Source organism: Sphaerodactylus townsendi, linkage group LG17, assembly GCF_021028975.2.
Source record: "Sphaerodactylus townsendi isolate TG3544 linkage group LG17, MPM_Stown_v2.3, whole genome shotgun sequence".
In the NCBI taxonomy this organism is placed as follows: domain Eukaryota; kingdom Metazoa; phylum Chordata; class Lepidosauria; order Squamata; family Sphaerodactylidae; genus Sphaerodactylus; species Sphaerodactylus townsendi.
The window spans coordinates 19,155,825-19,179,481 of record NC_059441.1 but is presented as its reverse complement, the minus strand read 5'-3'; the positions used below and the strand labels follow the sequence as shown (position 1 = coordinate 19,179,481).

The 23,657-nt window shown below is 49.2% G+C and overlaps 1 protein-coding gene across 1 annotated transcript; it reads right to left on the bottom strand.

Moving 5' to 3' along the window:
- Nucleotides 1-7,631: 7,631 nt before the first annotated feature.
- On the bottom strand, nucleotides 7,632-22,717 carry MEX3B (mex-3 RNA binding family member B). Its single transcript, XM_048481933.1, has 3 exons — nucleotides 22,699-22,717; nucleotides 11,490-12,241; nucleotides 7,632-10,706 (listed from the first exon to the last, which is right to left on the bottom strand). The coding sequence occupies exons 2-3, from the start codon at nucleotides 11,737-11,739 to the stop codon at nucleotides 9,289-9,291; spliced, it is 1,668 nt and encodes a 555-aa protein (XP_048337890.1). The 5' UTR covers nucleotides 11,740-12,241; nucleotides 22,699-22,717; the 3' UTR covers nucleotides 7,632-9,288.
- Nucleotides 22,718-23,657: the final 940 nt, after the last annotated feature.

Here is a 23,657-nt window from a genome sequence, read left to right as displayed (position 1 = left end):
GTAGATTTTGCTATTCCGCACAGCTTCAAAGAGCACTGAAAGCAGTTTGAAAGTGCATTATTCTGCATGTGCGGAAGGAGCCTGACTTTGTATTCTGTCCCGTTACACCCTTCAACGAGTTAAAATTCACTGTGCCTCAACCCATAATCGGTTCTTAGCAAAAGGCCAGGGAAAATGGCTAAATCACCCACTAACTGACCGGTCATAAAGTGGACTAATCGGAAGTGATACACTTTGAATCCTTCCATCCATGCAAACGAAAGAGAATCTCATGGAAAATATCTGAAAGGAAACAGTTTTGGTAACTGTAACTCACTGCTTTCCTCTCTGCCAGGCTGTTCAGAGGCACAAGTACTTTGTAACTTTTTAATCTCATAATTTTTACAGTTTCTAAATAGGAAACATTTAACTGTTTTTTAGAAGGATTTTTTATTAGTCCTACAATATCCTGTTTTCCAGGAAGGGACAGTAAGACTCTAATAGCAATGATGCTCTCTAGCAAAAATTTTGAAATCACACTTAAAGTAGCTACATTTGCTTGGATAGCATTCAAAATCAGGAATATAAGGGGCAACTGATAGTGTATTGTATTGTCATTAAAGTGGGTCTATTATTGTTTTAACCAAATTGATGGAGAAATGTAATCTTATTTATCTGAATCTGAGATAGTTTTATTTAGATTGTTTGTACCTCGTACCTTCGGGACCGCATTACCCCATATGTCCCAGTTCGACCTCTGCGTTCAGCAGAGGCCAATTTACTGGTGGTCCCTGGCCCCTCAATGATGCGGCTGGCCTCCACTTGGGCCAGGGCCTTTACGGCTCTGGCACCAGCCTGGTGGAACACTCTTCCTCCAGCTGTCCAGGCCCTGTGGGACTTGGATGATTTCCGCAGGGCCTGTAAGACTGAGTTGTTCCACCGGGCCTTTGGAGAGACCAGCCGCTGAGTGTGCCCCCCCCCCGTTCCATATGGGTCTTTGTTCCATGTGAGTCCCTAATATCATCGGGTTTTATCATCCCCCCTCTCTCCTCCTTTCCTGGGAGAGATTTAGTTTATGGTTAAGCACTGGCTTTCGTGGGATGCCTAGGTTAGGAAATATTCGCTGTTTTTAAATGACATTTATGATAACTATGTTTTAATGATTTTATGTATACCGTTTTTATGTTGTACACCGCCCAGAGCCCTCTGGGGATGGGGCGGTATATCAAATAAAATTAATTAATTAATTAATTAATTAATCAATTAATTAATTAATTAATTAATTAATTAATTGTGAAAGTGGATTGAAAGTGCATTATTCTGCATGTGCGGAAGGAGCCTTAGAAAGTCAGTTAAAGAAGAAGGAAGGTCTTCTGGCTATAGGGCCTGAGTGACTCCAGCATCTTTGCTGTCAGTGAGCTGCTAACTTCATTCATTCACCAGCATCTTCAATATTCAACATCAGCTAGTGTCCATTCAGAAGGAAAGGCTCAGAAGAATAGAAGTAACATTCTATGGTTCATTACACACGGAGCGCTTTCTGTGCCACTCCTAGGCCCACTGTCCCTTCAGTGTGATCTTCTCATGTTTCCCTGTTCAAAAGCAAGGAGGACAACCACTGTTTGCCACACAGCCACAATCACAATCTTCACTGCCTGTCCCCACTCCAAAGTCAAGGTAATATCGGTATTGTTTCCACTGATGCTTTAATATTGTTGAGGCTGCTTTTCATTGCTTTTGCATTTTTAGGGAAAAGCCGGGGGGGGGGGCGGATCCCCGGGTGTGAACGGTTCCCCTAATTCAGGGGTCTGCAACCTGCGGCTCTCCAGATGTTCATGGACTATAAATCCCATCAGCCCCTGCCAGCATGGTCAATTGGCCATGCTGGCAGGGCCTGATGGGAATTGTAGTCCATGAACATCTGGAGAGCAGCAGGTTGCAGACCCCTGCCCTAATTCCTCTCAGGGGTCCATGGCAGGCTTTTCCTTAAAAATTCAAAAAAAAGCAAAAAAAAGGAGCCTCAACAATATTGATTTAAGCGATATCAATATATCTTGCCTTTGGACCACAGTGACCCAGGAGGAGGGAAACCCAGCAGCGAGAAGGAAACCTCACATTTTCCCCACTCTCACAAATTGTGGGGTGTCCACAATGTACAGCGACACAACTCTAATGACATCACTACAAGAATCCCTGCCCTGCAGGAATCCTATGCCCAATGTGAGGAAGCCAGTGCATAATTGGCCAATGAATTCTGGCTTGCAATGGAAGCTAGAGAAAAGGGCCATCTATTTGGGAGCAGAATTCTAGCTTAGGGACTGCGACCTCACCTTGTGACAGAAACGCTGAAGAAAAGAAGAAGATGCGTAGAAGTCAAACATTCACCCAAGCCTCCTAACCAATTCATTAATAAACTTTTAAATATTTGCTTCTTGCTGACCGTTGGTTTCAGTATCTATCCTATACCTAATATTAATCAATTCACCAGTGTGTAAATCAAAAAGTGAGTTTAAGGGTATAAAGGGGGGCAGTGGGAAACCAGGCAATTTATAGAAATGCGTAAGGCACCAGTCTCTTCGTTGTGGCTGCGCGGCAGAGGGGTGGGGAAAACAATCTTATTGCCCCTCTTCCAGCTTCCCTAATCTGTTTTATCATAATATCCTGTAAAGAGGGTTAGGCTTAGCCAGAATAAATGGCCCAAGATCATCCCAGATTTGCGGTCCCCTCAGACTTCCCAATCAACTGCTACACCACACAGGCTCCCAGCTTCCAACAATACTTTTTCCTTTTTCTGTCCATATCCTTCGTTTAAACTGTTTACCTTCCACTCTCTGCCATCTCTCAACACTGAAATTTGGGTCATAAGCCCCTCAGGGCAATGACCTCGCTTTTGTTTATTCTGTCAAGCACAGTGTACATGGATGTCACCGTCTCAGTAACGCCACAAAGATGACGGGGAACGAAGGCTGAAAATGCCTGTCAGACATGCATCAATAGCCTGCCATATTCAAGGTTGCCAGAAGCACGGCACTAATCACCAATATTTTTAGATAGCCTATTTGCACAGTGCTGCAAAGCCACAGCTGCATTTGGAGAAGTCTGTGGCTCTCAATGCCGAACACAAAACATTTTTCCTGTGTTGTTCAAAGCTGACACTGGTACGTTTGACAACACAGTCTAAAAATTAGCTTCAGGCTGGTAGGAGCCAGAAACACAGTCCAGCTCTGCATGGACATATCTAATACTAATAAGAAGAGTTTGGATTTATACCCCGCTTTCTCTCCTGTAAGGCGACTCAAAGGGGCTTACAATCTCCTTTCCCTTCCTCGCCCCCCACAACAAACACCCTGTGAGGTGGGTGGGGCTGACAGAGCATCCCTGTGACTAGCCCAAGGTCACCCAGCTGGCATGTTTTGGAGTGCACAAGCTAATCTGGTGAACCAGACAAGTCTCCACAGGTCAAGTGGCAGAGTGGGGAATCAAACCCGGTTCTCTAGATTAGAGTGCACCTGCTCTTAACCACTATACCATGCTGGAATTAATGTGAAAGAAATTAAAACAGGGTGGGCCAATTGGCTGTATCTGACCCGCAAAGATGTTTAGCTGGGCCCCTTGACAGTTCTGGTCAAAATCAACACAGAGTTTGTATCAGGCCCAACTCCTAGGGAGAAATTATGTGAAGAGAGATTCTATGGAGTCATTCATTCATTCATTCATTCATTCATTCATTCATTCATTCATTCATTCATTGCCTTTCTCCCCAGTGGGAACCCAAAGCAGCTTACAACATAATTCTCCCCTTCTACTTTTTTTTAATCTTCACAACTCTGCGAGGTAGGTTAGGCCGAGTGTGTGGCTGGCATCATATGGAGCTCAGCTAACCGTGAGGAGGCTTTGAGAAGCAAAATACACTCCCAGCCCCCAGAACACTGTGTGGAAGCTCTCCAGACAATAAGGGCCATCCCTGACTTATATGAAGTCTTCTGCACTTATTTTAAGCACATGTTTGTTTACATATTTATAACCCTGCTTTCTCAAACCAGAACGCCAAGCAGCCCTCATCATTCTCCCATCCTCCAATTTATCCTCACCACCACCATGGAACCAAACCCAAGAGACAGGCAAAGCGATGAGTATGTGATGGGGAAAATGCTGTCCAGCCAGCCTCCATGACAGAATGGAGTGTTGAACCTGGGTCTTCCAGATCTTAGGCCCCTTCCGCACATGCAGAATAATTCACTTCCAATGCACTTCGCAGCTGGATTTTACTGTGCAAAATAGCAAAATCCACTTGCAAGCAATTGCGCAAGTGGATTGAAAATGCATCATTCTGTATGTGCGGAAGGGGCCTCAGTCTCACACCTACACCATGCCAGAAGCTTCAAACAACTTGTTACCAGGCCAGATGAATACTATCGGACAGATAAACGTCACAGCTAGGGTTACGAACAGGCCTGGCAAAAAATTGTCCTGTCGTCTTATGGCACATGTGAAACTCGCGGCCCTCCAGATGCCATGGACTACAGTTCCCATCATCCCCTGCCAGCATGATACTGGCAGGGGATGACGGGAACTGTAGTCCATAACATCTGGAGGGCCGCGAGTTTGACACCTATGTCTTATGGTGACCCCACAGGCTATTTAAAAGCCATTCAGAGGTAGTTTTCCAATGTTTGCCACAGCAACTTTGGATTTCCTCGGTGGTCTGTCTAAGGTAGAGAGAAGTTGTGGGGAACTCCCAGGCCAGGTTGCAAAGACTATTTACTTGAAACACAACACATTCATAACATCCACAAACTTAGCATCAACAGGTAAAAGCAAACAAACAAATCATGTTTTATTATCCAAAGGAAGAGAGAGGAGGAGAGAGAGGGAAACGCAGGCCCAAAGGTGCAAGTTTGGGTTAAATGACTACTTTAAGATTCTAATAAGGCTGCGTTAACAGGGTGGGCAGAAACCCACATTTCCTGAAGATTGCATAAGCCACACCAGTACATTTTAGGACAAAACCCAACTTACCTCTGCCAAACTGGGTTTCCTGAGGTGACCAAAAGCAAAGGTACAGAGCTCTGAAGTAGACTAAACTTCAGCAGGTATTTTTCTCCTCAGCCCTGATTGAGCAACTGTCCCCTGCCCCAACATTCCCCTCACAGCTATTAAAGGCATAAAATCCCTGAGGGCCTTTAGCTCTGGCCAGCCCTGTTGTATATATGAAGAAAAAGAAGAGTTTGGATTTATACCCCACCTTCCTCTCCTTTAAGGAGATTCAAGGTGGCTTACAATCTCCTTTTCCCTTCCCCTCCCCACAACAGACACCTTGTGAGGTAGGTGGGGCTGAGAGTTCTGAGAGAACTTGTGACTAAACCAAGGTTACCCAGCAGGAATGTAGGGATGCGGAAACACATCTGGTTCACCAGATAAGCCTCTGCCGCTTATGTAAAGGAGTGGGGAATCAAACCTGGTTCTCCACATTAGAATCCACTGCTTTTAACTACTACCCCATAATGGCTCTCACACTGGGCACAAACAAAACCACCTTCACAGAGTCTTATTACACTGCCAAGCCAAATGTTTAATCCATCACATATGTCTCAACGAAATCAGAGCTGAGAGAACCAACCATCAGCTTTGAGCATGAAGCCATTTCAATCGGGGTGGGGGGAGAAACGAGAGAATTGGCAGCATTGGCTGATTCCATACCCCCCCCCCCTTTCTCTCCTGTAAGAAGGCTCAAAGGGGCTTTCCCTTCTTTCCCTTCTTCTCCCCGCAACAGACACCTGTTGTGAGGTAGGTGGGGGTGAGAGCCACTACACTAGGCTGGATCTAGTCTTTGCCATCTTTTACAGTGGATGTTCGTGTCCGTTGTGACTAGCCTGGTGCTGTCTGAAAACCGCCCAAAACAGAAAAAGATTAATAATTTCATTTGCTTTTTGTGTGAATCCTCAGAAGCCGAAGTCAGTGGGTTTAGAACAATGCAACCCTGTCTATGGTCAGATTGCTTAAAGAGACTGAAGAAATCTGAAAGTAAAGACCCCTGGACTCCAGTTCAAGTCCATTGGAAATCAATGACCATACAGTGGAATAATTCTGCATGCAGTTACTCAAATCTCAGCCAATTCATTCCAGTGGACTTAGACTGAAGTCAATCCCATTGGAATGAATGGGCTGAGATTGGAGTAACAAAACGGTTGATCTATTGCGTAGATACCAGATGGGAATTTCATCAGATTTTCAGGGAATACCAGCATGGCCAATTGGCCATGCTGACAGAGGCTGATGGGAATTGTAGTTCCTGAACATCTGGAGAGCCGCAGGTTCCCTAACCCTGATCTATTGAATTGAGTGGGCAGACTGGAGTGTCTCCTTAAAATTACACAGTAAGTGATTCAACTCTGTAGCAGAATTTAGATGGAAGTCTGGATTGTAAAAAAAAAAAGTCCTCGATCGCATACCTGTCTTGACTGCACACACCTTTGCACTGAGCGGGAGGCCACTTGAGAAAGGTGTCTGCCAATAGTCCAAAGACACTGACCTCTTTTTTATGAGTTTACAGGTTTCAAGTCTAGTGATGCCCCACAGGTAGACAGCACTGTGAACCGGAAGCAGCCCAGCATCACACAAAGAGCATCCACCCAAGGGCACGGTCCCCGGGCCAGTTGTGGATATATGCCCGTAAACCAGCAATGTCCTGGCTGCATCAGGGTGGAAAGTATACATGAAACTAAATTAAGATACTTTTTAATTCAGATGTCAAGTTACCTAGGATTTGAGGAGCAAAAGATGCAGAATTTGAAAATGTCACTGGGCCTCCCCTGGGACAGTTTAACTATTTCTTGGGGGGATTAATATGTATTCTTAACAATCAATAGCAGCAGGCACAAATTGTGACTCTGCAAACAGAATGCAGTCTGGTTGTTGTGGGCTTTCCAGGCTGTGCAGCCGTGGTTTGGTAGATCTTGTTCCTAACATTTCGCCTGCATCTGTGGCCAACATCTTCAGAGGTGTATCACAGAGAGAAGATGCCGGCCACAGATGCAGGTGAAACGTTAGGAACAAGATTTACCAGACCACGGCCACACAGCCCGGAAAACCCGCCACAACCAGTTGAGTCCGGCTGTGAAAGCCTTTGACAATACATAGAACGCAGTCTGTTCTGTCCTCCTTGGATACTCAACACTAAAACCTCTGGAAGTCCGGGACAAGAAACAGGTGTTCCAAGAAGTTCCTGATAGGTTGGGCCTTCATGGCAGATACAGGATGACTAGCCTGGAAGGTCACATATGCAGCAGACCTATGGAAGACCTACCCTAGAAGAATGTTTGGGAAACATACAACACAGGTTGTTAGATGAACATCAGAAGCTTTAAGCATACTCCCAACAGTATACAGCAAGACTGCAACACAGTTATGTATTTGCAGAAAAGCCTCTTGCAAAGAAGTCTTGCCAGAGAGCCAGGATTCACTGTGACTTCCTGTCAACCATCCACCAAATGGCAAACCTGAGCTTACCACAAGGGAAGGTGCAAAACAGCTCTTATGACTTTCAGAAAAAGAAACATCACAGTTAAACATAAAGAAATAGTTTGCTGAATGCAAAAAAAGAGAAAGAAAATAACATCAAACCGACAGGGAAATCTAATCACAACACCAGATACTTTCTGTAATATTTTATTTTATTTATATAGAAATACTTAAAAAAACATGAAGTAGCACCATTACTTAAGTTTCACCTTTATTATGTAGCACTTTAAATGTCAGAAAAATAAAACTCTTGATACAATTTCAAATCTTGTCTCAGCAAATATAATATTAGTATTTGACCATGAGGTTAAAGGCCCTTTATCATAAAATAAAATATATTTTTTGTTTTTAAACTTTGCTCAGTAAAGTACATTTAAGATCAAGTAACATCACCTACATATACATAAACGTGGTAAACAAATGTATTAAAATAGAAATACTAAACTGTAGTGGTGCAACAGAATTTTTTTTGTAATTTCCACCGAATTCTATTTATACAAATGTTAGAAAGCATCAACAATTCCTTTTGACCGTATGCTTAAAACATTTCAATTTTTTGTAATAATATAGAATAAAATATGCTTTATATCACTGAATAGAAAATATGCTGGGTGAAGCAGATTTAAAAGATTTTTTTTCTTGAACCTATAAAAATCTCCATCCCAACAGAATACTGTTCAAAGTATTACACATTTTATGGTTTTGCAATTCCATTCACAATTTGTGTGATATTAAAATAATACAGTGTTCTTTGCCCATAAGGCCATACTAAAAAATAAAAAAGATTTAACCCAGCTACAAAAAAGTTCACTGAACTTAAATTAAAATACTTGTAAACATCTTTGCAATATGAAATATAATTTTTTCAAGTCAAAAAAGAATAAAATACTTCAATCTGTATTAATGCAATTTTTATCTTTAAAACCTTTAAACGCTTTTTAATATATATAAGAGATATGTTACAGTTTCCTTTTTTTCTTCTTTTTTTCTCTTTGATAAAGCTGCAGTATCATAGTTTATTATTATTATTAATTTTTCACAGGAAGAAAAAAAAATCTTTGCCCTTTCAAAAACATTCAAGAAAAGTTATCCATCCATAGATTTCCCCATAAGCAATCTAGCAACTACCAGCACTTTATACTAACGGTTCACACGGCATCATAACCGATATGCATGTCCTACCTTAATTTAGAAGAGAGAAAGAAAAGAGAGAAAGAAAGACAGAGACATCATAACGGATATGCATGTCCTACCTTAATTCAGAAAAGAGAGAGAAGGAAGAGAAAGAGACAGAGAGAAACAGATTGTTTTGGAAGCTTGGCCTTAAATGTGTAAAAAGTAGTATATTTCTAGAATGACGTTCCTTAATATTTATAGCATGCATTTGATGTTAACAAACATCCCCCTCGAAACCCACTCTAGGCTACAGTACACTCAATGCAAAAATAATATATTCATATATATTTTTATATATATATATATAGATGTACTTTTTAAATTAAATGGCAACTGTCCTGCAAAGACAGGTTCAGCCCCCTCCACTTGTGTGATTTCATTGGGGGGGAGGGGGCTTTGGGGGGAATGTGCGGATACTGCAGCTTTAATGCCTGTAACCTATCCATCCTTGTATGCAAGAAGACCTTGGAGGCAGGTTGAATGCCTGTGGTACCTACCCATCCTCGTTTGCAATAGGCAGGTCGAATGCCTGTCACCTACCCATCCTCGTTTGCAAGAAGACCTCGGAGGCAGCAGAAGGGGGGCGTGGTAGGGTGGGGCGGGGGCGCGCCCTCAGGAGAAGATGCGGATGGCTTGCGTGACCGCGCTGTGGCAGACGGGGCACTGGGGCTGGCTCTTCTCGCAGATGCGGTTGGCGCACTCCATGCAGAAGAGGTTGTGGCCGCAGGGCACCAGCGCCGCGATGACCTCGCTCTCGAAGCACACCGAGCAGTCGCGGCTGCCTTTCCTGCGCAGGCCCGAGGAGGAGCACGACGAGCTGGAGGAAGAGGAGGAGGACGACGACGAGGAGGCGGAGGAGTCGGACGGCAGGCCGGGCAGGGGGCAGCAGGCCAGCCCGTTGGCGTAGAGCGGATAGGAGGAGGACGAGGAGGAGGAAGAGGCCAGCAGACGGCCGCCCGGGTCGCTGCGCACGCGGCGCGCCAAGGGATGGGCCTCCAGCGCCACGCCTCCGTGCAGAGGCGGGGAGAGGCGCGCCACGGGAGGGGGAGGAGCCGCGGAGCCCCCGCCCCCTCCTCCGCGCCTTTGCGCGCCGCTCACCAGCAAGGCCAGGTTGGAGTTGGGCGCCGCAGCCGTCGAGCCGCCCGCCGCGAAGGCCACGTTGCCGCGCTCCAGCTGCGCCCAGAGCAGGGGCGCGCCCTCGAAGCCCGGCGGGGAGTCGAAGGGCGGCAGCTCCGCGGCCGCGCAGCACTCGGGCGACGGCAGCCCCCCCTCGCCCGCGTAGACGCCCGGCGGGCCGCCCAGCGGAGGGCTGTAGTCGCCCAGGCGGCCGCCGTTGAAGAAGGAGTCGGAGGAGGCGCTCCCCAGCGAGCTGGAGCTGTCGTGGCGATAACTGCCGCTGCAAAAAGCCTTGCGCCCGGGCGTCGGGGGGATGCTGCCGGTGGACGGGGCGGGTGGGGGAGGCGGGGGCGGCGGAGGGGGCGGGGGCGGCGGAGGAGGAGGAGTGGGCTTACTCCAGAGGCTGCCTCCGTGCAGGTCGAAGCCCACGTCGGTGCCGTTGGCGTGGAAGTCGTTGTCGTCGGTGAGCTCGACGAGTCCGCCGGTGCGCATGGCGATGTGGGCCTCGATCTCCTCGCGGGCGCGGTCCACGTTCTCCGGCATGCCGGTCACCTCGAAGACGGGCTCCTTGTCGCGGCTGGGCGTGACGATGTAGGTGTGGGTCTGCTGCTGGATGCGCTTGATGGTGGCCCCCTTGGGCCCCACCACCAGGCCCACCACGCGGTAAGGCACGCGCACCTGGATGGTGGTCTGGCCCGGCAGGTTGGGCGGGCTGGGCACGGCGCCGTTCAGCACCGGGTTCTTGTTCCGGGAGGCGCGGATCATGGAGAAGTGCTCCGCCGCCGAGATGATCTCCCTCCGGGCCATGGCCACATCTTCCTTCCTGCCCGTCACCACGAAGAGAGGCTCCTCCCCGCGGACCGGCGTCTTGATGTAGGTGTTGGTTTTGGCCCGCAGAGCTTTGATTTTACAACCTGGATCACGGGGAGGGGGGAGATGGGGAGGGAAGTGGGGGAGGGGGGAGAGCAGGTTACACCTCCGGATTGGGGGTGGCCACCAATAAAACTCGCCCAAACACTGGAGCCCTCGCCTCCCCCCCCCCCACTGAAGCCTCAAAGACCCCGCCGTCCAGCAAGCCCCCCGGACCAGACGCACGCCCCCGACAGAAACAAAGGAAAGCCCACCCCTGGCAAAGCCAGCCTGCTGCCACCATGAAGCCATCTGCGCCCCTCGCAAAGGGGGCGACCCGACGATGCAACGCCCCCTTGCTTGGCGAGGGGAGTCTGCTCGGGGGCGACCCGAGAGAAGGGCGAAGGAGCCAACCCGGGGAGGGAGAGGGGGTGCGGGGATGGGTATCGTGCCTTCTGCAACAAAAGCCCCCCCAGCTCTTCGGGAAAGCCCCGCTCCCGGCTGCGGATGCTGCGCGCCCAGCCCCATTGTTCCCGCCACCCGGTGGCTGTGAGGAAACACCCCTTGGGGGTGGGAGGGGGGGCCGATCACAACACAACTCACCCGCCCGGGGGTTTGTTTTCCTTGCAAACGCGGGTCTGGTGGGGCTTTCGTGGCACAGCCCTGCGCAGAGGCGAGGCGCAGCCACATCTGGATGCAAAGGCGAGCCCCCCCCCCCCCATCCTGCCTTACTTCCTTTGTTTGAGGAGGAGAGGCAGGCTGGGCATCCCGGAGAAGCCCTCGCCCCGCTAGATGCACACCCCACGCAACACCACACACCCCCCCCCCACGGAGAGGCGCTCGCCCACCTTGCCTGCCCACGATCTCGGCGACATGCTCGGAGCTGGGCACGGGCACGCACTCGGTCATGTTGACGCTCTTCTTGCGCGGCTCGCTGTCGTACAAGGAGCCCGGCTCGTCGCCGTCCAAGCCCAGCAGCGACAGCTGGTCCAGGGCCAGCTGCAGGGCTCGCTGGTCGTCCAGGGTCTCGCCAACGCCGCCGCCCCCGCCGCCGCCGCCCCCGTTCCTCTCCATCTCGGCGAACAGCGAGCTGGGCATCGTCCCGCTGGATACCGCCTTCCTCCTCCTCCTCCTCTCCCTCCTGCGCTGGGATCAGTGGCGGCGGGGGGGGGGGGGAGCCAAGCAGACACAAAGGAAGAAGCCCGGGCGGCGGCAGCAGCGAAGGGGGCACCGGGCGGGGACCCCCGGCAAGCAATTCCTGGATGCTGGTAACAAAACAAAGCCCCAATATATGTTGTTGTAGTTTCCTTGGGAGGGGGACAAAAAATATCCTGGCTTTTTGCGGTGCAATCCGGTTTCTAGTCTGCTTGGCAAGACCCCCCCGTCCACGACTCTCCCCCCCGAGTTTGGCCGGCGTCGGGTGGGGGGGAGGGCGCGCGGGGCTGGCGGGGGTGCGCGGGAGCTCCTCCGGGCGAGGCGCCGCGCTGCCTGCCTGGGTCCCCCCCTCGAGTGCTTTCGGGCTGGCCACAATGCCAGGCGGCGGCGGCGCGGCTTTAAGGAGCCCCTCCCAGCCTCCGCGGCGCCCCCCCTCCTCCTCCGCCTCCTTTCTGTCTGAGCCTCTGCTGCAGCCAGACAGCGCCGGGGACACGAGCGCCGCAGCCCGCGCCGCCCCCCGCCCGCCGCTGCGCGCCCCCATTGGCTGCCACGCCGAGAGGGGGGTGGGCTCTGCGCCGCCCCTCCCTCCCTCCCCGGCCGGGCTCCGCTTTTCTTTGTTGTCCGGGGCAGGACAATAAGCCCGGCGCCCCCGGGAGCCCCGCGCCCTTTCCAAGCCCGGTCCCCGTTGGCGCAAAGAGGGCACCCTCGCCAGCCCCCCCTCCTCCGCGCAACTTTGCGCACCCACCTCCCGGGCCGGAGGGGCCGAGCTTTGCGCCTTGCTTGCCCCCGTCGCCAACACCGCAAGGGAGGAAAGGGGCGTGTTGCGCGCGTGGCTGCAGCCGGACCGGGCTCGGAGGCGCGCGCCCGTACCGGGGTTTCGGACCGCCTGGCACGCCCGCCAGCCCGTCCCTCCTGCTCCTGCGCCCACACCGTGCTGGAAGCTGCACCCTGCCGACGGGTCCTCCTAACTCCTGAGCATGTGCAGAGAGACAATGAGCCCTGCAGCGCCGCTCGGCACCGGCGTGGCAAAGATGGCCGGGGCGAGTGTCTGGGGCTTCTCCTTGGTGACAGGGGAGGGTGGGTGACAATATATTTTGCAAATTAAGCTGCAACGCATTAAAAATAATCATCATAAGCCTTGGCTTCCTGCCCACCCCCAGCACCCATGAGCTGCGGTATGCAGGGAAAGCACACACACACACACCCATCCACTGCGCGCGCTATGCAGCCCCTTTATTGCAACCCAAGAATCACACCGGGAGCCTCCCCGGCCGACGCTTCTTTGTTGTGAACTAAGAAAGACCCCCAGATCTGCGGCGCCTGAGATCCACCCATTTCACGCACTGGGGGGGGGGGCGGTTCAGGGCCATGTCTGATTGGCCGAGCCGGTTTTCTGCGCCTGCGCCCCGCCTTCCGCTGGGGCTTTGCGGGCATGCGCGCCGCACCCACCCCTTGCACATAAAGGGAGAGGCGATGCTCGCTTGGCCCATTCAGCCGCTGCCGGCGGAGCTTTCCCGTGGAGCTGCTGCCTCCGCCTTCGGGAGCCACGTGCAGGGGGAGCTGAGAAGGGGAGGAGCCCGCCAGAACAAGGCGGGTCTTAGGAAACGTTTTGCGGCCTCCGGGACAAAGCGTGGCAGCCTGGAAGCAGGGAGCTTTCCGAATTAACAGCACTTCTTCTCATCTGAACAGGTTTATAGACTCAGCATGTGTGCTCCCGCCAGCAGGGATTCGTGCAGGGTTGCAACAGGCGGCCTCTGCAAAAGACAAGTGAGGATGCTGCGCTTGGAGGCTAGCGGATTGTTCCCAGTTCTCTGAGATGCAATGCGATTAGTGTCTGATTGGATCAAGGCAGGGCTAGTGACTCATGCAGAGATGCACCATAGTGAAGGTAATTTCCCCGCATCTCTGCATCGGGATTGATGAAGTCAGCTGTCCCTGATGCAGAAAATGGTATAAATGCCCACCGACCTCCAGCAGGGACTGATTGGGAAAAGGGAAGGGCAGAGTAGTGACTCATACAGAGAAGCAGCAGGTAGATCCCTTCTAAGTCAGGTTATTCTGCTGACTGTATAATTAGAACAGACCTAACATGCTCAGAGGAGAATGACTGGAAGGAATGGGCAGAGCTGTGAATTGTGCAGCTGTCTTTCTAGGTGGGTGGGTGCTTTGTGGTCTCTTAGGGAATTGCATGATTTAATTCTCGTTGCCCACAAAGAGTTTTCACACAGCATACCACTGGGCTCTAGGGCTCACAGTCTGGAAACTCACTGGCTGTAGCTATCTCCAGAGGCAATGCCATGATAAGATGCCAGTCGCAGATGCGGCCAAAGCATTATTCTTGTAACCCGCCATGAGCCTTTCCAGATAGAGGGGGATAACAATGAGAAATACTTAACACATACATAAATTAGGAACTGAAACGACCAGATCCAGCCTGGAAAACTCACAACAGCCAGTTGATTCCGGCCACAAACGCTTTCAGTGATCCAGAAGAGCCCTTGGGTGTCACACAGTAACCTCATGCTTTCATGGGCATTCGAACCCAGCACTCTGCAGCCTAACAGCTAATTTGCTCACTGTAGTAGCTCTCAATACTTTCTTTATTTCACAAGTACGAGCTTAGCGGGATCTGAGCTCACACTTGCCTGAGAGCAAACCTATCAGAAGTATAACACCTGAACCCCTCAGCCATTTGATCTCCTAGGGGCCTCAACCATTTATTTGACATTCCAAAGTGACTCTAGCTTATCCAACTACATATTTTGAAGACTGGTTTCTCCTTGAGGAGGAAGGTGCTGCAACCCCCTTTCTTTGGCCCCGGATACTGATCTTAGGGGCCTGCTGATTACCAGGAACAATTGGGGGGGGGGACACAATGGACTGCAATGGAATCAGCAGAAATCACCCCCTTCTTCTAAAGCATCTTTAAATCTTCAGAAATGAATGGCTAGACAAGAGTCAGGGTCTGAGACATGAAAACCACGCAGGTGACAGACAGCAGGGATATCCAGCCTTTCTGAGCTTGCAGGTACATTTGGAATTCTGGCGCGGCATGGTGGGTGCAGCCGGAACCAACCACAGAATTGATTGCCACAGCTTAACTTAAGTGACACCGCGCACAACCTTGCGCTGTGGTGGCTGCCGCTGCCAAAGCAACATTTAAAAAAAATCTGCACAGCCAATCAAATCTTCAGTAGTCAATCACATGTTTTGCTGGGCAAGAGCATCACCTGACTTTGCCCAGTTCCTTAAAACACCTGGCAGGCACCAGAGAAGGTAGCTGGGGGTGCCATTGTGCCCACAAGCCCTGGAGTATGCAGAATTTTAAATTACACTGTACTATTCACCGAACAGCTGAGCATGAATGAAGATTATGGTGTAGCATAAGAAATGGAATGCTTCTACTGCTACTACTACTACAACAACAAAAACATGGGTACAATGGAGTTCTCTCAGCCCCACCTACCTCACAGGGTGTTTGTTGTGAGGGGCGAAGGGCAAGGAGATTGTAAGCCCCTTTGAGTCTCCTGCTGGAGAGAAAGGGGGGATATAAATCCAAACTCTTCTTCTTTTTCTTCTACAATATATTGCAGTTTGTTCACACCCACTGAGGCCCCTTCCGCACATGCAGAATAATGCACTTTCAATCCATTTTCACAAATGTTTGCAAGTGGATTTTGCAATTCCGCACAGCTGCAAAGTGCACTGAAAGTGGATTGAAAGTGCATTATTCTTCATGTGCGGAAGGGGCCTAATTAGTGTCAGTTCCTTTCACCTGGCTTCTGTAGCCAAACCTTTTAAAGCAGTGCGTGTGCTGCTCAAGACACAAAAATACCAAGTCCTGGTATCTTTCAGTGAGCAACCTGATTTATATACTGTAGATCTCCCACAAATGTTCAACATTTCCTCCTCAGGAGATAAAGAAAAGTGAGACATTCTAAAGTAATAGACAGATAATAAGACAGCTGTCCTGAGAACTTTGTTTTCACATTTCAGCATACTCAGGCAAGGACCCCGGGCTGGCAAACAGTGGCCTTACTGGGGTTTGAATCTCCATAACAAAACCTTTGTCTTCCTGCCTCTTCCTGCCATAGATTATGGAGATCTTCATGCAAAACAAATGGGGGTGGGGGGTAGAGATTGTTGCCAGTCAAGCAGAGATCAAAGCCAGAGTTAGCCGAATCTTTAAAACAGTTGCTGAACTTTTTATTTCCATGTGGGGGGAACCCTTCCTGAAATAGTGGTGTGTTATTTCTGGTAGATTGCCCTAGTCAAGTTCCAAAATTTGCCTTTAATGCAGTTTCCTGAAATTGGCTTCTAAAGAAAACTACCACATCTTTTCTATGCATTGTTAGGCGATTTAAGGGGGCTAGTTGGTTCTTTTTTTAAAAACCTTCAACTCAGCATCCCTTACTTCCCTAGCCTTACTGCAAGCATAATCCAGATAAATAGAAGCCTTTTAAAAACCTCATTGACTCCAGTGGAAGAAGTTAACCTCAGGCTACAGGTGCTAATGGAAGTCAACGGGCCATTAAAGCCCTCAGTTTTGAATTAGGGGAAACAAGAGAGAATTTTGTGGCACCTTAAATCTAGCAGATTTCTTGGGTAAGGGATGCGGGCATGTGGTACTTTACATGCGGAAGGTCTATGGTTCAATTCCTGGCATCTCCAAGAAGAGAATTTCTGAGACTCAATGCGGCTGGTATGATGAGACATCTAATAAAACTTAACCAACCTTGTTGAACCTGTGCCGGTTTTTGGAATTTCAACAAATTGGTAGTGGGTGCAGCCACAAAAATGGCGACCATCACTTGAACAGACCACTGAACAGCTGCCACGGGATAGGGCCAGTCACACATTTTTGTGACGCTCCGCCTCAAAGGAGGAGAAGTCAGACAGAGCTTTTTCGGCTATTAGTCACCAGCTCTGGAGCATATAAATTTCCTAAATGAAATACTACAAATAAAATGAAATACTAGCAGGGTCTTCCTCTTCTGTTAGCAAAAAGTAAGCCTAACACAGGAGGGCCAGCATGGTGGAGTGGTTAAGAGCAGGTGGATTCTAATCTGGAGAACCAGGTTTGATTCCCCATTCCACCACCTGAGTGGCAGAGGCTTATCTGGGGAACCAGATGTGTTTCTGCACTCCTACCTACATTCCTGCTGGGTGACCTTGGGCTAGTCACAGTTCTCTCAGACCTCTCTCAGCCCCACCTATCTCACAAGGTGTCTGTTGTGGGGAGAGGAAGGGAAAGGAGCTTATAGGCTACCTTGAGTCTTACAGGAGAGAAAGGTGGGGTATAAATCTAAACTCCTCCTATTCTTCTTGTGTAAATCGTCATGGAATATGTCGCACACATACAAGCCTAACTTTCCTTACATGAAAATTACACCTTACCTAGTTCACCCCCACCTTGCATAAAAATGACTGGCGCGCTCAGCAGAGTAGGTTGTGGGAGGATCTGTAACAACCTGGCATCATGGTTGGCTCATTCTCCTGCTCAGGTTCCGTCCGACAGCGGCTCTGGACAGTTCGCGAAACAATAGATTTCAAAACGATCTGCATTTGAAGCACAACACCAAGAAATAAAAGCAGGACGCCGAGTACGTTGCTGGAAACACAAGGCCCAATTATGGTCAGACCGCACGAAAAAAACTTTGAGGAAAATATGAATAGCTTATGAGAAGGTCTGTCTCGACTGTCTGCATTCATAGCGGCGTTTTGGACGGCAGAAAGAATCTTCCCTTCCCAGAGGCAACTGTGATGCACTGAAATGCTATGATTAATGCTGAACATGGTTACCTTCAAACCAGGGTTTGCAACCAGGGTTAGAAGCCACTTTGCAAACCCTGCTTATTGCTAACTACAGTTAGCATTTAAAAATGTACTATGATCAGGTGATGGAAAGCACAGTACCAGAACTAGGCCAAAGAGATTTCCCAGATCAACACTGTAACAGTGCGATGCAGGTTATATACAGGTAAGTTTCCCATTTAGAACTTTTTTTTTCCTGGACAGCAAAAATGAACTGGTCATGGGATTGTATGATATTTTAATGTAAATACATGAACTAGACAGTGTATTTAAACTTGCAATTCACATTGAAGCAAAATAACTCCAAAGATGATTATCTAAACAAGCGGTGTCCAACTCTGCTGCTTCAGATGTTCACGGGGGCTGAGGGGAATTGTAGTCCGTGGACAACTCTGATCTAAACGTTGATCTAAACCTCTGATCTAAACGTTGGGTCTTCTCCATGAGAAGATAACCTGGCAAGCTAATGGATTTCCTCAAGCACACACAATTCACCAGTTCCTATGCTATTTTGCTGGTTATTTAGCATTTACCCAGCACAAAGGGCCCTCCTCAGGTGGCAGAGTTTTCACAGCAGTGAAAAGTCACCAGCAAGTTGATATTTATTTAGAATCATAGAGTTGGAAGAGACTCCAAGGGCCATCAGGTCCAACCCCCTGCAATGCAGGAACACACCATCAAAGTACTCCTGACAGATGGCCACCCAGCCTCTCTTTAAACACCTCCAAAGGTGACTCCACTACTCTCCGAGGTAGCACATTCCACTGTCGAACAGCCCTTACAGTCGGAAGTTTTTCCTGATGTTTAGGTGGAATCTCTTTTCCTTCACCTTGAACCCATTACTCCTGGTCCAAGTCTCTGGAGCAGCAGAAAACAAGCTTGCTCCTTCACCATCGTGGCATCCCTTCCACTATCTAACCATGGCTATCATGTCACCTCTTAGCCTTCTCATCACCAAACTAAACACACCCAGCTCCCTACGTCTCTCCTCGTAGGGCATGGGTTTTATTACTATATTATCACTAAAGGTAGCACCATCTGATTATCCTGCCTTGGTTGCCCCAGTAGTTTGGGGCTTTCTTCCTTCACATTCATTGTAATCCTAGGCAAGTTCCTCTTCAAATCATGTTGTATCCCAAGATTTATCCCGCAGGAAATGCATTCTGGATGGTAGTCTTACTTTCTCCTCACATTTCTTAATCCTTTCCTAATTTAGATATCCTGTCTTCCACTTAGTACCCAAGACGTAACTTGCTCAGATTTTATTTATAGCTCTTGGTTTTAAAATGTTTATGTTGTAAAGCCTTAAACATTAATACATGCTTTGAGAAAAAGAATAGTCATTTGAGAGCTACTATCATAAAAACAAAGGAAAACCCCAGAAGCAAACACAACTAAGCACCCAAGCTATTTGGCCTCTTCTCATGGCTTGGACTATCATCTGCCGAAGCAGTTTACAATGAGAGGGGTCGTGATTCATGCCCCATAGCTAGAAGCTGCTTGGTCACAAGTTACTTGGATGTACAGCGAATCACTTCGACATCACCCGGAAAGTGTTCTTTGCGCACAAAGCTTCCGTGGTGTAATCTACTTGCAAAACCCAACTCATCTGCTCGGGCACTTGCTGACAACGGCAGAGGCGTGAAGGAGGAATGAAATGAAATGCACAGGACACGTAGACTTGCGGGAGAACAGCGGTCTTCCCTCCCAATCACATACACAAAACAGTAGTAGCAACGTAGAAGATGATAAATGTAGGCTCTCGCCTTTGAAAGGTCTGTTGTTCTCAGCTGCTGAGTGCTCCTTTTCCATTGGCTCAGCCGCTGAGAGGTTATGGAATATTTATGAACATCCTAACTACTCAGAAATGTTAAAAGGTTTGTCTGCCTCAGGACAGATGGAGCAGCACGCTGCTGGTAGGAAAGATTGCAGCCAAGAAGGGAGCAAGTAGCCTGGTCATAATGTTGGTCGGCTGTGCATGTGGAAGGAAATGGGTAAGAAAGGATGCGTGTCAGAGAAAGAATTCAAAGAAACTGACAAGGTCATTAAATAAAAGAGCCTAATTTGGGAAGATGGTGTAGTGGTGAGTGTTGGATTGGGATCTAGGAGAGCCCGGTTCGAATCCTGGCTCTGCCATGCAAGCTCACTGGGTGATCTCAGGCCAGGCACTTGCTTAGCCTACCTCGCCAGGTGGTTGTCGCAAGGATAAAATAGAGGCAGGGAGAATAATAGTGTAAACCTCCTCAGCCTCTCATTGGGAGAAACAGTGGTGTATAAATACCAAAAGAGTGCAGTCCAAAGGGGAAGGCCAAACAGAGCCCTGGGAGTTGTATGGGGTTGTGCTAACACAGGTGCCCGTTTTCTACCAGTCTAAGGGGCAAATACATCAGCAGAGGGGCTATTATGCCGGCGGTGGGGCACTGCATAACTATGCAGCACCTGAAACTAGAAACTGCTGTGTGCTCCAGTGCCATTCCTGGGGGTGAAGCCATCATTAGGTTCCACGGGGCTTTTAGCCCAGAAACGCCCCTATGCTGCTCGGGGATTTATGTCATCGTTTAGTGTGGCATCGTTTAGCCCATTGGGTGGCAGTGGGGGCTTTCAGGCCAGCTGGGAAGGTTTGGTTTTTTTTGAGCTCCCTGCTTTGCCTCTAACCCCTTAGCTGCGCTGCCATCCCCAGTCACTGTGGATCTACCCCCCCCTTGCCACCTTTGGATTGGGTTGTCTATGTAAATAAGCATACATGAGTACACGTGCAGACCATGGGTACACACCAGTTTTCCCCTGGGGCAAAGAGCAACTTAAGCCTCCTCCCTCTGTGCACCGTGGTCCCAATCCAAATCAGACCTCCAACTCAACAAACCTGAGAATCTGACAGGGAACATCCAGTGAACATCTGACTTGATCTTTGGCACTCCAGATGTTATGGACTACAATTCCCATCAGCCCCTGCCAGCATGGCCAATTGGCCATGCTGGCAGGGAATGATGGGAATTGTAGCCCATAATATCTGGAGCAGGGGTAGGGAACCTTTAACACTCAAAGAGCCATTTGGACCCTTTTCCATGGGAAAAGAAAACACTTGGAGCCGCAAATAATTTTTGACGTTTAAAATAAAGATAACACTGTATATATTGGGGTTTTTTTTACCTTTTACTCCGCTCATTCTGAGAAGCACATGGATGCGCCCGCCCTGCTGCCTGCAGGGTGGGCAAGGATGGGGCCGGCGGCTTGGCTCGTGGAACCGCAGTGCAAGGGCGGAAGAGCCGCATGTGGCTCTCGAGCCGCAGGTTCCCTACCCCTGGGAGTGCCAAAGGTTCGCCACCACTGGCCTAGGGCAAGCCCGTAAACAGAGCACCGAGGCTCTCCAAAGAAGAAGAAGAAGAAGAGTTTGGATTCATACCCCCCTTTCTCTCCTGTTAGGAGATTCAAGGTGGCCTACAAACTCCTTTCCCTTCCTCTCCCCACAACAGACACCTTGGGAGGTAAGTGGGGCTGAGAGAGTTTGGAGAGAACTGTGACTAGCCCAGGGGTAGGGAACCTGCGGCTCTCCAGATGTTCAGGAACTACAATTCCCATCAGCCTCTCAGCATGGCCAATTGGCCATGCTGGTAGGGGCTGATGGGAATTGTAGTTCCTGAACATCTGGAGAGCCGCAGGTTCCCTACCCCTGGACTAGCCCAACGTCACCCTGCAGGAGTGCAGAAACATCTGGTTCACCAGATAAGACTCCGCCACTCAGGTGGAGGAGTGGAGAATCAAACCAGGTTCTCCAGATTAGAATCCACCTGCTCTTAACCAAAACAAACTTTCAAGCCTTGTTGAATTGCATGGGCTCCTCTCCAAAAGGCAGAAGTAATTCAATCTACAAGGTTATGGCAAGTAGGTACTGAAAGAAAGAGGTCGGCCTTCTACCGCTCTGCCCAGCAAGGTCTGAAGTCCGAGGTCCCTTCCGCCAAAGAAAGTGGTTCTTCCTCCCAGCAGAAGAGCTAGACGTTGAAGGAACCTCCTTGCACTGGAGGAAGGCTTCCAACATGCAGAGTGCTGAAATAAGGGATCCATGCCGGGTAATTGTGGGAAGGCCTGGGAGGGGAGAGGGGAGATAGAGTGGCTGCTAAGGATGGATTCTCTAAACATTTGCTTAAGCTTTAGTCAAAGGTTCAAGGGGCAGGCAGTTTTTGCTCAGCACTGGAGAGGGACAGGAAGGGGCTTTTTGGTTCTCCGTGCTTACTCAGGAGGAGAACGGGGCACTCTTGCAAAAACGTGCTTTCGGAAGCGGGACCAACTCCGCTACGCTGGCACTTAACAAGTAAGATTTATGACAGCAACGAGGTTCAAGAGGGCAGCTTAAAAAAAATAGTAACAGAGACATAATTTCTCAGCATTCGCTTTGTCAGTTGCAACCATCTGAATCATAAAAACCTGGGTCGTAACATTGCATCAACAAACGACGAGGAGTCAAGAGTTACTCTTTTCTTTTTTTTCAGCTGTCTTGCCATAAATTTCAATTCAGAACTAGGAAGATTTCCAGGTTTCGTCCTCTGCACAGAACAATGGAAGTATTCCTGGGACTTGGCAGGGCGGCCGTGGCTATTAATGATGAGTCAGTAGCGGTATCTACAGCCTTGTTCAATTGATCCACGTTGGTATACTGGGGAGAGAAACACAATCCTCCTATGCACATATATTCCCACTGGTTGATGCCAAAGAGTGGGTGGGCCCAGGGTGGGGCCTTCTGCTATGGTCCCCCCGCCCCCTGCTATTCACCCTGGCCAGGCCTTTTGACCTGCTGCTATTATGGGAGCAGCAGTGGCGTAGGAGGTTAAGAGCTCGTGTATCTAATCTGGAGGAACCGGGTTTGATTCCCAGCTCTGCCGCCCGAGCTGTGGAGGCTTATCTGGGGAATTCAGATTAGCCTGTGCACTCCCACACATGCCAGCTGGGTGACCTTGGGCTAGTCACAGCTTCTCGGAGCTCTCTCAGCCCCACCTACCTCACAGGGTGTTTGTTGTGAGGGGGGAAGGGCAAGGAGATTGTAAGCCCCTTTGAGTCTCCTGCAGGAGAGAAAGGGGGGATATAAATCCAAACTCCTCCTCCTCCTCCTCCTCCTCCTCCTCTTCTTCTTCTTCTTCTTCTTCTTCATCATCATCATCATCATCCTGTAGCTTTTACGGTTATCATCATCTTGCAGCCTTTGACACAATATTTTAAAACTGCAGCTATTATTTGGTTACTGCTTTTTTTAAAAAAAAATTTTTTTCGAACTTTGGGCTTTACTTTTTAAAAAGCCAGCATGGTGAAGTGGTTAAGAGTGGTAGACTCTGGAAAACTGGGTTTGATTCCCCACTCCTACACATGAGCAGCGGACTCTAATCTGGTGAACAAAGTTTGTTTCCCCACTCCTGCGCACTTCTTCTTTTTGGAAATGGCTCGGCATTTTTTTGTTCAAAACCTTGTGAGCCCCCTCCCACCTTTTTCACAGACCAAATCAAGGGGGCTTAGGAAGCTGCCCACGGGTTCTAACAGAGAACCTCAAATTTCTTTTGAACATTTTTGCCCTGCCCAACTCCACCCTGCCCCAGGTGGCTTACAGGTCAAGCCACAAATGTGACACGTGGTTAAACCAACGGATGTGATTCTAAAATGTAACCAAACAACAACAACAACAGAAAACAGAACCCTCATTTTTAATAAAGAAGCAGCCAGTAAACATATTAAATAAAGCCCCCCCCCTACCAACTTAGCTCTGCACCTGAGCCAGCTGTGCAGTTTGGCCACTCAGGTAAGGTACACCCTTTACAGCCTCTGAAGTTTGCCGAAAAGTGCCAGGAGGGGCAACTGACCTCTCCCCATAGTCCTGTCGAGCCATCCGGACTATACCACATGCTTTAGGTGAGAGGAATTATAGCCCAGTTTGACCATCAGGCTGGCGCCGGAACAGGACATGGAGAACTGATTCCAAATCCCCCCTCTGCCATAGAAGCTCACCAGATGACCTCAGGTCAGTCATTTTCTTTCAGCCTAAAGCCATTGTGGCGAACCTTTGG

What these genes read in the sequence shown, in the direction of transcription:
- MEX3B (XM_048481933.1), bottom strand. Translation starts at nt 11,739, where the DNA reads ATGCCCAGCTCGCTGTTCGCCGAGATGGAGAGGAACGGGGGCGGCGGC. An exon ending in CGAGATCGTGGGCAGGCAAG is followed by an intron (nt 10,707 to 11,489) that starts GTGGGCGAGCGC and finishes CCCGTGATCCAG; the next exon opens with GTTGTAAAATCAAAGCTCTG.